The following is a 14,603-nucleotide window of genomic DNA, read 5'->3' as shown; positions in this document are numbered from 1 at the left end:
CATCCTTATAAAAGGAGTCGCAACTGCGTTACCAAGTTCCATCATCAACCTAAACCACTAATCAACCCTTGATCTCTTTCTCAAAAAAAGATTAAAAAGAGAAAAGAAATGCATATAAGAGATCATCAACAATGGAGAGTATGAGAAACGGGGAAGAAAAAGATTCTCACTGGATCCCATTTACGTTCTTTGATCAATCTTCACTAACGATTCCTATCTTGAAGTGTCTCGGTCTCGAAAGATCATCTTCTTCTTCTTCATCTCACAGCGAGGAAGATGACGGTATAATTACAAAGGAGGAGGAAGAAGATGCTATGACCACCGTTGAAATCACAACTCGACGGTTGCAGAAGAGACCCAAGCTTCCACCAAGCACAGGAAACGGAGGAAAACACCATTAGGGGGTTCATATATACAACAGAGAGACCAACGAACAAAACAAATGCATATGTATACAGACTTAGCAGCTGTAATATACTACTAAACTTTTTTAATTTATATAGTCAGTTATTTTTTTGAATGTGAATTCGTTTAATAAAGATGGAGTTTTGATTAACACAAGTTTATTTTGCACAACCACTGATCTGTCATCGCGTAATACTCACGTTAATGCAGGTTCAAGTTCAACCTGTTTGGGCCTAATTTCTTAGATCCATTAAGGGTATGTAATGGTAAACTATTGGCCCATTAATAGTGTCAGATGAAAAAATTAAAAACATCACAGTTGTTCCATCAATAACTGTGACGTGATGACGACATCCGCCAGTAATCCTTTTATTCTCCGGTTATACTCATTGTATCCCGGTTTTGGAGATTATCTTTCATTCATTATTTCATTCATTACAAGTGCTTAATTTATTAATGGTGCAAATTAGAACATTTATTTACACACAAATTATGAGCTGGATGGCAATGAATTGTTTATGAATTTCCCATTTATTCAAAATACAAAACAGTTTTTCTCTTTTTTTTTGTAATTTCGGTATTCGTCATACACAACAAACGATAAAATCTGGCCGTGGGATGGAGAACACGTCAGCTATATACACACGTCATAATTTTGACGTTGGTTCACATAATTACGATTAGTCTTTTGTAAGCCCCGCGTTAATTGTTTCCATTTTTTTCTTTGGGAAAAAAAAAGAAAAAAATAATATAACAAACTCTTTTAATACCTTCTTCAGTAGTAGGGGTGTGGGGACGTTAAAATCACGCAAGAAAGGACGAAAGAAAAAGGAAGGGAGAGAGAAAGGTACACTCCCAAAAAAACAACCTCTTCGTCTTCTTCCTCTTTTCTTTGATTTTCGAAAATCCTCGATCCTAACCGCCATTAAACCCTAGCTTGCTTTTTTTCTTTTTCTCGACTTCTCTCTTCTTCTTGCGAAAGCTGAAGATTCACATTCGCCTCTTCGCGCTGATATCTCTGTTGTTTTTTTTTCTTTTGGATTTTGTTTTGGATTTAGTTAGTTACACTCGAGAATGAGGAAGGGAACGAAGAAGAAAGGAGGTTCGCGAGGAGGCCGTAAAGCTGGTTCCACTTCGTCGGCGAGTAAGAAGAACGTTGATGCGGTGGTAGAGACCTCGACGCAGGAGACTCAGCCTACTCAGACCTCGACGCAGGAGACAGAGGAAACGGAAGCTCTGGAGCCTGAGAAGGAGGGAGATAACAAAGAAGAGGCGAAAGAGGATCAGCAGGAGGAAGCGGAAAAGGTTGAATCTAAGCCTGCGGAGGAAGGGGATAACGAAGAAGAGGCGAAAGAGGATCAGCAGGAGGAAGCGGCGAAGGTTGAATCTAAGCCTGCTGCGGAGGAGGGAGATAACGAAGAAGAAGCGAAAGAGGATCAGGATGAGGAGATAGAAGAAGCCAAACCTGATTCCGCTACGCAAAAGGAGAAGGCGAAAGGTGCTTCTTCTTCCCAACCGCAACCGCTTCGTCGTGGTAAGCGTAAGAGAGGCTCAAAGATGACACCGGAGAAGAAAACGACTCCGAAAGCCAAGCGAGCCAAAGCAACCAAGACGCAAGAAGATGAGCCTGAGTACTTCATGGAGAAGCGTAATCTGGTATGCTATTTCCTTTAGAGACTCATCACTCTGGTTTTGATTTACTGGTTTTTCACGTATTTGGCTTTAAGATCTTTGAGTTTGATTCGATGAGAAACGTTAAGGGTTTGTGTCTCTGGTTTAACGATTAAGAAGATAGATATAGAAAACGCATACAGTATGTGTCACTCATTGGATTTAAATTTTCCACAAGATTGGTGTGATGTTACCTTGTTTTGGTTTTTTCCCATACCTCTGGCTCTCATGTACTACTTTCATGTTTGTTGTGTGTTACAGGAGGATTTATGGAAGGCTGCATTCCCAGTGGGAACGGAGGTATTTGGCAGCAACATTGCCTTTGGAGGTTTTTTCATCTTCATGATTAAAACTATTGTATTTGTGGCTTATGCTTTGTAAATTGTGAATACAGTGGGACCAGATGGAGTCACTAGATGAATTCAACTGGGATTTTACAAATCTCGAAGTAAGTGGCTTCTGTCATACTGTTTCATTGCCCATTGTTAGCAAATTTATGGTTCATTTAGTATCTTTAAGTGGTACTCTTTGCTTTGTATGACAGGAAGCTCTGGAGGAAGGTGGAAAGCTCTATGGGAAGAAAGTCTATGTGTTCGGCTGCACTGAGTGTAACTTATTTCTTTTCCTCTTTACATTGGCACTATTTGTTTCTGTTAATTACATTGGCACTGATTACTTAAGTTTCGACTGATTTCCTTGAAAATCCATCTGGTACTGCATTGTGCATCTCTCTCTTCCCCTTTTGATTTCCTCTATCTTATCATTGCAGCTCAATCACTCCCTTACAAAGATGAAACCAAGGATGTCCTTGTTCCTGCTGTCGTTTGTGTAAGCTTTGGTTTCGTTTTTTATATCATGTCTCTGGCGTTTAAAAAATATGCTCGGCATTGTGATTTGGTGTATTTAGGTTGCTTGGGAAACCAAGATCATATTGATGATTAATTTTGTTTCTTATCTATTTAAAGGTTGAATCATCTATCCCCCCTTCTGATCAGATAGGAGTTGCATCGGTTCAAGGGGAGGTTGGGGAAATCATTCCAATGAAAACTATGAAAATGGCTTGGGTTCCGTACATCCCACTTGAAAAAAGGTATATAGACATATAATTATCTGCACATTTGTGTGTTACTACTCTTACTTATGATGTTTATGAGCGCTGTTGCTAATATCATCTGATTTTGTTCTTCTGCAGGGATAGACAAGTTGATAGAATGAACTTTCAAATTTACATCTTGGGGTGTACTCAGAGAAGGTAAATATTATGTGGTATCCTTTTCTCTCAATGTCTTGTTACCATGAAAGTCATAGAAGACGTGATCTGTTCATTTGCTTTGTAGAGGATTAAGAATTACATTACTTATGGTTTTGAAGCAGATAGCTTTATCAGAAAGTATTATGCAACACTTTCCATCCTTCGCTTACTTTCATTCAAATTCCGCAACTTAGAGTGCTTAACTCGGTGTATTCAGTCTAGCTTTGTTTATATCCTTTGCAGATCTGCTCTCAAACATTTGAAGGACGATCGTGTTAAAAAATTCAACTACTGCCTTCCTTGTGAGCTTATATTTTGATGCTTAGCTGGTTTATTGTAGATGATAGATTCTCAGTACTATGGCTTCATTTGCTTGAAAAATGTTTCCCTTAGACATCAAACTCTAAATATTACTGTTTTAATTTGATTTGCAGACATCGACAACCCATATAAGGTAGATGAATCTGAGCAAAGCACTGTGGTTCAAATAATGTTCCCTTCTGAGCCACCAGTAAGTTAGTTTTCTCTTCCCTAATGGTTCAACAATACAATTTGTTAGTTTCATATTGAATCAAACTTACTTCTCTATGGTGCAGGTTGCATGTGAATATGACTGGGTGAATAGCGAAATTGAGGTGCAGTATCTGACTTTTCCAATACTACAACTTACTTGAATTACTTGCTCATCTCAGTTTATTTCAGGAATTCACCGACAATCTGATCAAGGAGGAGACATTACTCCCGGAACAAAAGGATGAGTTCGAGGTAACCAAGCTAGAGCTGGATCTGATTTGACAAATTGATTTGATGGTTCTCTCTAAAATCACTCACCCATATATTTCATTATTTAGGAATTTGTCAAAGTGGAGAGTGACAAAGCTAAGACAGCTTATGAAGAGGTATTATGTTCCTTACCTTCTGCAACAGAGCCGCACATGTAAATATATATACTTAACAATGAATTCTACAATTGGCAGGCACAGCAAGCGCGAGAGAATGCAAAGGAAGGACTGAGCGCAGAAACCAAAAAAGCCTATGAAGAAATGAAGTTGTACAAGTTCTATCCATTGCCTTCACCAGACACACCGGACGTTGCAGGAATTGAGAAGGTACAACACAGATACAACTTTTGTTGTCAATGAACTTTGAACATTAGCCTAAATCTGACATCTTTAACTTCTTTGTGCAGTCCCCACTCATAAACAGGTACTTCGGGAAGGCTCACGAAGTCCTATAATCATTTCTCCAAAACCTAGGAAGCTTTTTGTTTCGGCAAACATTATGAACAACTGAAAATCAAAGAAACCACTTTGGGATGGTTTAGGCCAAAGATACAACAACAAACTGATACAATGTCTTTTAGAGCCGGATTTTTTTTTTGTTTCCCTGTTTTTCTCAATTTTTTTTGACGCAACCAACCAAACAGTGTTTGAGACAGACTAAGCAAAGAAGTTTTTAATCTAAAGAGTAACAACATAAGGAACGGGACAACAAATAGAGAGACCTTCCTCCACATTTAGATACGAGAACCCGAAGAAGAAGAAGAAGCAGCAGCAGAATCAGTCAAGGTAGTAGAGGTTCTTTTCTTCCTCTCTTCCTCATACTCAGCATCATCAGTTTCAAGCTGGAATCTACAGACAGGACATGAGTTCCTTGTCCCTAACCACGGCACAATACAATCTCCATGGTAACAATGCCCACAAGGTAGCTTCTTACCAGTTTCTCCCATCACCATTCCATCTTTACACACAGCACAAACCATGACCATATCTCCCTCAGAAGAACTAACCTCGAAAGTCTCCAACGCTTCTATAGCCGATTTAGCAGCCGGTGGTGCGCCTCTCCTTCCACCACCGTCGCCTTCTGCTAAGTTCTGAAGCAAAGCTTCGTATCCCGCTGCATCGTCGATGTAATCAGCCGGATTACCTGTATATCGATCTGATTCCATACGGAACTCAATGGAATTGTCTTCAATTCCCATTAAAATCTCAGCCCAATCGAGAATTCTGTTTCGACCGGTTCTTGATCGCGTCGTTGTAAGAGGGAATCGATTTCTCCTCCTCAGATCATCTTCTTCCTCTTCCTCATCTTCTTCTTCTTCTTCTTCGTTGACGGTTAGATTCTCTTCCTCCTCCTCCTCTTCTTCATCTTCATCTTCGTCCTCGTCATCATCGATTTCGTTACCACGATTAAGCTCCAATCTGAAGAAATCATCATCGTAAGATAAAACATCAAGGTGTGGTGGTGGCGAGCGCTGCGAAGGCGCGTGGGCTAACAAACGGAGCATCTGGAGGAAATGCGAGCCAATACTTGAGTCTTCAACAGTCAGATCTGGGGAAAGTGGCTGCGGTGGCGGTGGCGCCGGCGATGTGTACACTGGTTGAATTGACTCGACGAAACCTTTGTCACATTCGCAGCACACGACCAAGTCATCTAAGGTTTCTACGAGGACGCGTTTGTTGCAGTGGTAGCACCAGTACGAAGCCGTGGCATCCGGAGAAGACGACGGAGCATCGGACATCTTGTTATTCCCGTCGGGTTTATTAGGCTTTCGGGTCCGGATTCGGATCCGATAAGCCGATGAAGTGGATGGAGAAAAAATAAAAGAGGTCTCTGTATATTATCTAATTCTCACAAAGACATTATAGTACATCATACTCATTACCCACTTGACCCACCCACAATATTATAATCTTTATTTTTTTTTTTTTTTATCACATCATAATACTTACAATTTAATCAAACTGTACAATTGCTGTCAAAAACTAACTGATCATATCCAATTCGATATCCAAAATACCTGGATTTGAATATTCTAAAGAGGTAAGTGTTTAAAGACCATAAGACTCTTAATCCTCTGTCCTTATCATACAGAAAGAAAACATTTCTTTTGACAAGAGAGTTACATTCAAATATAGCTCAAATATATAACTTTGTAACAAACCCAGCCATACAATTGTTTTCAACAGCACCCATATAAATAAAGACAACATAAAACCCCCAAAAAAAGAAAAGATGAATCCGAAATGGTTACAATAAGTTACAATACAAAAGGAGACTTGACTCTTTGTCTCAAACCTTGGGATCAGAAGCTGACCCATCAAAAAAGTTATCCATAGCCAAGTCTCTCCATTCACCAAAGGTAGCAAATGGCAAAAGACCAGTGATGGCTGGAAGAACAAATATAAACACCACATACAAGACACTGCGCCTCGCCCAATATGGAAACAGTGTTTTAAAACGGCTCGACTTGGTCACTTGAGTCACGTTTATTATAGGTCCGTACATTAGACCATACAACGTCAACGTGAAGACATTTGCAAACAAGTGGAAGAGGCAAAACACTTCCCAAAACATTAGCCATAGTTTGCCGTCACCACCTATAATGTCCACACAAACCTTTACCGGTAGACCGCAGAAAACACCAAGGACGATAACGATAAACGAAATCGGCATTGCTTGCGTCCTACCTGATGACCGCTGCATTATGAAGTATGCGAGGACCAAGAGCATTATCAAACCGAAAACGAACTGCACCCAAACTCGAATCCGGCAGATCATTGTGTTGAACTCTGAGTTTAACGTTGAAACATGTTTAGGAACCCACCACGACGAACTTGTCTCCTCGGATGGCTCACATGCTGCGGTAGCGTCTTCGATTCTCTTTAGTGAAAAATTGTAAGCACCAGTTAACATAGAAACCCACATGCTGAAGACACTTACACCGAGCCAATCCATGACTCTTCTGACCATCTCTGCTTTTCTTGTATCTTCTAATTTGGTTTTGAATTTCTCTTCTCTGAATGCAGCTTTCGAAACATCCACCTCTAGCTGCGATTTCTGCAGAGTGTTTGATTCGTAATTTATTCCTAGCTCCATCTTTTTATAGGTTAGTCCTATCTTCTTAAGACTATTCGCTTCTCTCTGTAGGTCGTTTGCTTCTGCTAAACACCTTACCACTGCAGTAGAAGGAGGGAGACAAGAGAGTTGCCGAGACGGTTCGCGCAGGACAAGCTCATTCATCGAAGTGGTTGCTATTGCACTGCCTTGTATCACTTCATAGACAGACGTAGCAGGTGAAGTTTCTTTTGCAGATAGCTCCGTGTCCGAGTATTCGTCTATTATAGAACAGTCTAAATTACATCTCCCAACATCATCATTGTTTAACTGACGCGGATTTGCAGATTCATTGGTCACTTTAAGAATCCTTAGTGTATGGTTGAATGATTTCTCAAAGGTAGTCGCAAAGGAACCAAGCTTATAACCATAAACCTGTAATCACATCATTATGAATTAGAAAGTCTTAAAAAAAATTCAAGAATGAGAAAAAATAGAGGGGAGGGGGGTTTAGCTTACACTGGCTACTGTTTCTGTGGCAGCTCTAGCAGAGATCTGCAGAGCATAATCAAATGAAATAATTCGTAGATCACTACCAGAATGAGGATTAAATAGAAAGCGAGAAGAAATCATTTGAAAATCCATATTAAGTTACCATAGCAAGATCATCAACAAAAACATTCTGACCAGCGGCGTTCTTTCTTTGAAGAACCTAGAGAACAAGAAAACAGAGAAAACAGTAAAAACTAGAGAACAATGCAAGTCAATGACTTTTGTGGCTAAAGTAGCTAACCAGCAATATAAAAGACATGATGAAATTTAGTGAGATCACAACCAGAGCTACAAATACTTGTAGAAAGGCTCAAGCTTTAAGACAAGTGAGAGACAAGACAATATAACTGTGCCACAGTAGATTCAGGTAATTGCTACATTTGAAGCTTGATTATAAACCCTCAAGAAGAACTTCAGATTTTTTGAGGAGAAGATCGATCCTATCTTCGATTCAGGGTGTGAATTCAATTCAAGTACTGAGAAGAAATACAGAGATTTCAAATCCTGTTGTCTCTGAATTCAGATTTGAACAGAAGATCCTCTCATCAGTTTCCAGTTTTGAATCAAACAAAACCTAAATTGAAAGACTCCCTAAAGATTAAAACTTTAAAGCACATCAAAACCTAAATTACACGCTAACATTGGTCAACTATAGAGATATGAACAGAAAATGATAAATTCAAAAGCCAATTCCGTATTAAAACAGCTAATCTGATGCAATAAAGAGAGAGAGAGAAAGTTTGAGGGAATGGAGCGAACCAGATTAGCTAAAGCAGCAAATGACATCCCAAGAGGAAAAGCCAAGGCTTCAGCTTGTCGTTCAGCAACGGTTCGTCGAGACATGCCTAAACGCACCGTAGGGTTTCGTAATCTATGAGCAACCACCCTCGAAACCCTTCGAGTAGAATTGGAATTGGAACTAGAAGATATAGAACAAGAGGAAGAAGAAGCTTCGTCGTTGTTCATCTCTTTCTTCTTTCCCTTTAGCCTTCTCTTTTCCGAATCTGATTGCTTCGTCTTCTTCTTCTTCTTCTTCTTCATTATCGTCTCACCTTTGACTTCTTCGTCCGATTTATGATCTGATTCCGAATTCGCCGGATCGGTGATGGGATTTTGGGGTTCCGGCGAAGATGAAGAGAGGAGGACGAGGGCTTCCATAGGCTATGCACATAAGTTTTGGGGTCAATTTTACAACTTTGACAAAAAGTACTTTAACTTGCAAGGACTTTGGCCTCTTCGTGTCTTTACTCTTTAGTGAATTTTTTTTTTTTTTTTTTTGGGAATATAACTTTTGAATTTTAAAATATGTGTGTTTTAATTATCTTTATATAGATAAAAAAAAACACTTGACCAAAAAATCTAAAAAATTGATTTATACTGGTTTAACGACATTAAAGTTCAATGAATTCTTCAATACAATGTATTGTTAATGTCAATTAAATAGGTAATACTCCCTCTGTTCCACCAAAATTGATGTTATGTAATTTTTTTTTGTCCCACAAAAATTGATGTTTTACCATTTTTAATTAATTAATCTTAAACTTTTGTAAATTTCAAGAAATGATGATTAAGAAAATTCAATAATCATTAGTTTATAAATATATAATACTTTTTAATAGGAAAATAATATTGTGTTTAAAATTAATAATCATTATTTCTTAAATTGTGTGAAGTTCCTCAAACATCAATCTTTTGAGGGAGAGAGAGAGTAATATGTTTACTCTGTTCTTAGCGATGATTTGATATCTCTCTACCTAGACACAGCGGATAAATTATTATTACACACAACTATTCAATGAATGGGACCGGTTCAGTATCTGTATTACTATTACCGAACCAAATCACTGAAATCCGTTTGGTAATGGAAAAAAATAACAATGTAAAAAAAAAGAAAAAAGAAAAAAAAACCGTGTGGCTCCGATAAATAACACGATGACGTGTCATAACACGACCAATCAGAACACAAGAACATCTTCTTGACTCATCTCATCTCATGACACGTGTCTTTCTCATATCCACCCCTTTTTAATTATTATTTTTTCTCTTCACAGTCTCTGCTGCTTCATTCTGAACCTCGAATCCTTCCTCCTCTCACTGCGTAGTGCCAACAAGTCTCCTTCTTCTTCTTCTTCTTCATCATCAAAAATCTCTTCTTTTCGTCCACGGAATGTTAAATTAGGGTTTTTGATTCGAGATCTCTTCCGAAATCTACCAACAATGGCGACGTCTCTACTTTTACCGAACATCAATTTCAACTCAAGACACTCATCATCATCTACAACAATCACTCGTTCCTGTGTTTCATTCCCTGGGATTTTCTTATCAAGAAACAGGTTAAGTTACAGAAACCTTAAGCTTCGTACGAGATTGATCAGAGCTTCTAAAAAAGACGATACCACCGTCGCGGTTGAAGATCGTCGTCGTGGTGAGAATGCAGTGATCAACGGAGATTATAACGGGAGTGCTCGTTTAAACGGTAACGGCTCAGCGAGGAAATCTGTTAACGGAGATAGTAACGGGAGCGCTCGTTTAAACGGTAACGGTAGTAGTTTGGTGAAGTATGTGAACGGGAGTGTAACGGTGGAAACGGAGGAAGTTTCGAAGAAGAGAAAAGAGGATGTGAGGAAGAAGAGAGTTGAAGATATTGGTCAAGAGGATGCTTGGTTTAAGAATACTCCACAGAAACAAGTTGAGGTCTGTATATAAAAACATTAAAGTTGTATTCTTTTTCAATTTTTGTTTAAATTTTGTTAATTTTTTTGTTTGTTTTCAGGTGTCTGTTGCACCTGGTGGACGATGGAACAGGTTCAAGACTTACTCAACTGTACAAAGAACATTGGAGATTTGGGGATTTGTTGTACAGTTTATTTTCAGGACTTGGTTAAGCAGTCAGAAGTTCTCTTACAAAGGTTGTTACTTTGTTTTTGTTTTGCTTACGTTTTTGACCATTTTCTCAATTGTCTAAATTCTGATGTGTATAGGGGGAATGACTGAGGAGAAGAAGGTTTTAAGAAGGAAGGTTTTGGCTAAGTGGTTGAAAGAAAACATATTGAGATTAGGTCCTACGTTTATTAAAATTGGGCAACAGTTTTCTACTAGAGTTGATATTCTTCCTCAGGAGTATGTTGATCAATTGTCAGAACTTCAGGTTTGGTTTCTTCTTCTTGTTCAGTTTGAATGGTACTTGTGGCTTTGTGAGGTATCTTCTTTGTTACATTTTAAGTTTTAATGTTATCCTTTGTAGGATCAAGTTCCTCCTTTCCCTTCTGCTACTGCTTTATCAATTGTTGAAGAGGAGCTTGGAGGATCTGTTGAGGACATTTTCGACCGTTTTGATTATGAACCTATTGCTGCAGCTAGTCTTGGTAACGTCTTTTGTGATAAACTTCTCATAAAAATTGCAATAAAATGATAATACTAATGATAATGGTTTTTGACCTTTTGCTGAGTACAGGCCAAGTTCACCGTGCAAGACTTAAGGGTCAAGAGGTTGTCCTTAAAGTACAAAGGCCCGGTCTAAAGGATCTCTTTGATATTGACCTTAAAAATTTGAGGGTTAGTGCGTCTCTACCACAGTCAATATAGAGCTATCCCATGTTGCAACTGTCCTTGTCTCTTGATTTGCTTATCCGCTCTTTGTTTTATGATGTTCTGCTGAGTTATTGACTTTGTTATGTTTCTATATAGGTGATTGCTGAGTATCTCCAAAAGGTGGACCCAGAATCAGATGGTGCAAAGAGAGATTGGGTTGCAATCTATGATGAATGTGCCAGTGTATTGTACGATGTATGGTGATCTGGTTTAATCATTTCATCACTTCTTACGAATGAGTTTGTTTGTTTTTGTTGCTAATTTGATCTTTGAGCAGAAGCTCAATCAAATATTCCTTTCTTTTCCCCAATTACAATGTGCTATATATTTTCAGGAAATTGATTACACAAAAGAAGCAGCTAATTCGGAATTGTTTGCTAATAACTTCAAAGACTTGGAGTATGTAAAAGTTCCATCCATCTACTGGGAATATACTACTCCTCAGGTAATTATTACCTATGACCATTATTTCACCATATATGAACCCTTGAGAGTCTCGAGTGAAATATTTAACATTCAGTTCTTTGCAGGTCCTGACAATGGAGTATGTCCCTGGGATTAAGATTAACAAGATACAAGCCTTAGATCAGTTAGGTGTTGATCGAAAAAGGTTTGTATTATCTTACACCTTATTCCTAGACTTAAATATTTGCCATTTCTCTGCAAAGCCTAAAATAGTCTCGTTGGTGTTGATTTATAACTTTGGTACAATGCAGGCTAGGGAGATATGCAGTTGAATCTTACCTGGAGCAAATCTTATCTCATGGATTCTTCCACGCCGACCCTGTAAGTCTCTATTGTGTTTTTTTAACACTTAGTATCAGTAATCTTTAATTTGGTGTAGCAATACTAAAAGACTACATTCTAATTTGCTTATTCTGAAGCACCCTGGGAATATTGCGGTTGATGATGTCAATGGTGGGAGGCTGATATTTTACGACTTTGGAATGATGGGAAGGTACTACATTTATGCTGTAACAGGGTTATGGTATACTATGTGAAAACTGCTTCATTTCAATATGGTGAAGAAACGTGATCTCCTTAATCATATTTGTTAAACTTATGGTTCTGCACAACCCTTTTTTCATCGTTTGTTGCAGTATTAGCCCAAATATTAGAGAAGGTTTATTGGAGGCATTCTATGGTGTCTATGAAAAGGACCCAGATAAGGTATAGTCAAGTCTCTAAGGTGTTCTCACTATTAATCTTCTACCTCCATGGCTCCTTTGCACGACTTGAGCTCATACGTGAATATATGTATATCAATAAATAAACAATCTTGTGGCAGGTCCTTGACGCTATGGTTCAAATGGGTGTGCTTGTACCAACTGGAGATTTGACGGCAGTTAGAAGAACAGCACTATTTTTTCTCAACAGGTGATTTACTGGATCCTTGTACCCTTGTTTTGTATGATCGAGCTTTCTATTATATCCTTGTTTCTTGTCTGATTTCTCTAAAGCATGTATGAGAGTGTGTGCATAATAGATGCTGTTAGTATCCCTCTGATAATATCAACTAGCTGATTGTGTTACAGTTTCGAAGAGCGGCTTGCTGCACAAAGAAAGGAGAAAGAAGAATTAGCAGCAGCAGAAGAGCTAGGGTTCAAGAAGCCACTAAGCAAAGAAGAAAAGCAAGAGAAAAAGAAGCAACGGTTAGCTGCAATTGGAGAAGATTTATTAGCCATTGCAGCTGATCAACCTTTCCGGTTCCCTGCCACATTCACATTTGTTGTTAGAGCCTTTTCAGGTTTGTAATCTCATTTGAATTTGTTTCGACCATTCCTTCCATGTTTTTTAGTTAAATCTCATAAAAGTATACTAATGGTTACTTTCTCTCTGCAGTATTGGATGGCATTGGCAAAGGTCTTGACCCCCGATTTGATATAACGGAGATTGCAAAACCGTGAGTCTGCACACACTATATTTTATATCTTCTTATTATTCAGAAGAGTACTCAAATACCTTTTTTTCACCAGCTATGCTTTGGAATTGCTACGGTTCCGGGAAGCTGGTGTAGAAGTTGTAGTGAAGGTAATAAGCAAGTCTAATCTTTACTCCATATATGATCTTATCGCATATAGCTTTATATTCATATGCAATCAAATTAACTTTTGTAGGACCTGAGGAAGAGATGGGACAGGCAATCACAAGCATTCTACAATCTATTTAGACAAGCTGATAGAGTTGAAAAGCTAGCTGTAGTCATCGAACGACTTGTAAGATACAAACCCACCACAAACTCCCAACCTACATGAGTTTCTTTTCGTGATCTAATGAGTTTATTTTTATACCTCTATGCTTCCACAGGAGCAAGGTGATTTGAAGCTTAGGGTCCGAGCTCTAGAGTCTGAGAGAGCATTTCAACGTGTTGCAGCTGTTCAAAAAACAGTAGGAAGTGTAAGTAGAGAGCTTCCCCTTCTCTCTATTGTTTAACATCTTGTACATGAAAACTCGTCAATCTGTTCTTCCAAAACATATTTGAGGATATGAATCATATGTGAAGCCTATCAAAGTTGGTTTCTTTAACCCAACGTGTTTCCCTACAGGCTGTTGCTGCAGGAAGTTTAGTCAATCTCGCAACAATTTTGTATCTGAATTCTTTAAAAGTAAGTTGTCACTCATCAAATTCAATATTCTTGCTCATTTTTTCACATATAAACCTCACAAATGTTCTTGTTTCTTTGTGTTCTCAGACACCTGCTACTCTAGCATATACAGTATGTGCTTTCTTCAGCCTCCAAGTTCTAATCGGAATCATTAAGGTTAAGAAGTTCGATCAACGTGAAAAACTGATCACTGGAACAGCTTAAAAACTTTCTTGGTATGTTACGATATCCTATATCTTATTGTTACATTATGAGACTCAAATTCTCAACCTTTCTTTTGGCTTAATTTGTACAGATGAAGTAAAAACTTCTTCAAATCTCCATAAACCAACCCTTTTGTGCGTAGAAGCAAAAGATTTATCCTATAAGCTTTTCACAGGAGTGGTAACAATATCTCAAGTCTGGAAATAAAAACTCTTATGGAAGCTTAAGAGACAAGAAGAGATGGTCAAACTAGTCAAGGACCAGTCTCTCATCTCTTTCTTCTGAAAAGTTTGATTATAAAATTTTTGGAGAGGAGAGACTCTGCTATTTATTTATCAACAAAGTGGTTTTCTTGAACCACATGTAATGTATATAGAGAATTTAGAAATTAGGAACTTTTTTCGTAAAAATATAGACTGCTTTGACTTTCATCATATCTCTCTGTTTCAGTAATAATTGTTACACTACTATTTCAAATTAATCAA

At 38.2% G+C, this 14,603-nt stretch overlaps 5 protein-coding genes across 6 annotated transcripts; 3 read left to right on the top strand and 2 right to left on the bottom strand.

The window, feature by feature from the left end:
* On the top strand, positions 26 to 706 carry LOC104743145 (elicitor peptide 3-like). Its single transcript, XM_010464261.2, has 2 exons — positions 26 to 469; positions 616 to 706. Exon 1 carries the CDS (start codon positions 132 to 134, stop codon positions 399 to 401), a length of 270 nt encoding a protein of 89 aa, XP_010462563.1. The 5' UTR covers positions 26 to 131; the 3' UTR covers positions 402 to 469; positions 616 to 706.
* LOC104743155 (probable serine/threonine-protein kinase kinX) lies at positions 1,261 to 4,621 on the top strand. 2 transcript variants are annotated; one of them, XM_010464284.2, is made up of 14 exons: positions 1,261 to 2,061; positions 2,338 to 2,376; positions 2,471 to 2,524; positions 2,621 to 2,684; positions 2,846 to 2,904; positions 3,042 to 3,166; positions 3,269 to 3,328; positions 3,572 to 3,630; positions 3,763 to 3,839; positions 3,925 to 3,963; positions 4,031 to 4,093; positions 4,180 to 4,227; positions 4,306 to 4,437; positions 4,518 to 4,609. In XM_010464284.2, the coding sequence occupies exons 1-14, from the start codon at positions 1,480 to 1,482 to the stop codon at positions 4,563 to 4,565; spliced, it is 1,449 nt and encodes a 482-aa protein (XP_010462586.1). In that variant the 5' UTR covers positions 1,261 to 1,479; the 3' UTR covers positions 4,566 to 4,609. The 2 variants fall into 2 exon arrangements, with proteins under 2 accessions (XP_010462586.1, XP_010462593.1); XM_010464291.1 differs by having other exon boundaries at positions 1,467 to 2,061; positions 4,535 to 4,621.
* LOC104743185 (E3 ubiquitin-protein ligase CIP8) lies at positions 4,625 to 5,976 on the bottom strand. Its single transcript, XM_010464299.2, has one exon. The coding sequence runs from the start codon at positions 5,847 to 5,849 to the stop codon at positions 4,845 to 4,847; it is 1,005 nt and encodes a 334-aa protein (XP_010462601.1). The 5' UTR covers positions 5,850 to 5,976; the 3' UTR covers positions 4,625 to 4,844.
* Positions 6,231 to 8,945, bottom strand: LOC104743135 (protein CPR-5-like). The gene is made up of 4 exons (XM_010464250.2): positions 8,477 to 8,945; positions 7,821 to 7,877; positions 7,685 to 7,720; positions 6,231 to 7,600 (listed from the first exon to the last, which is right to left on the bottom strand). Exons 1-4 carry the CDS (start codon positions 8,873 to 8,875, stop codon positions 6,401 to 6,403), a joined length of 1,692 nt encoding a protein of 563 aa, XP_010462552.1. The 5' UTR covers positions 8,876 to 8,945; the 3' UTR covers positions 6,231 to 6,400.
* LOC104743126 (uncharacterized protein sll1770) lies at positions 9,776 to 14,552 on the top strand. Its single transcript, XM_010464243.1, has 20 exons — positions 9,776 to 10,411; positions 10,491 to 10,626; positions 10,699 to 10,865; positions 10,962 to 11,082; positions 11,172 to 11,272; positions 11,405 to 11,503; positions 11,643 to 11,753; positions 11,839 to 11,918; positions 12,025 to 12,094; positions 12,193 to 12,266; positions 12,409 to 12,478; positions 12,597 to 12,685; positions 12,844 to 13,055; positions 13,151 to 13,211; positions 13,285 to 13,339; positions 13,426 to 13,524; positions 13,616 to 13,705; positions 13,855 to 13,914; positions 14,002 to 14,129; positions 14,210 to 14,552. The coding sequence occupies exons 1-19, from the start codon at positions 9,935 to 9,937 to the stop codon at positions 14,116 to 14,118; spliced, it is 2,289 nt and encodes a 762-aa protein (XP_010462545.1). The 5' UTR covers positions 9,776 to 9,934; the 3' UTR covers positions 14,119 to 14,129; positions 14,210 to 14,552.

The sequence above is a fragment of the Camelina sativa genome, chromosome 2 (genome assembly GCF_000633955.1).
Source record: "Camelina sativa cultivar DH55 chromosome 2, Cs, whole genome shotgun sequence".
Classification (NCBI taxonomy): Eukaryota; Viridiplantae; Streptophyta; class Magnoliopsida; order Brassicales; family Brassicaceae; genus Camelina; species Camelina sativa.
Note: the sequence above shows the minus strand (reverse complement) of the source record. Positions and strands in the feature narration are given on the sequence as shown.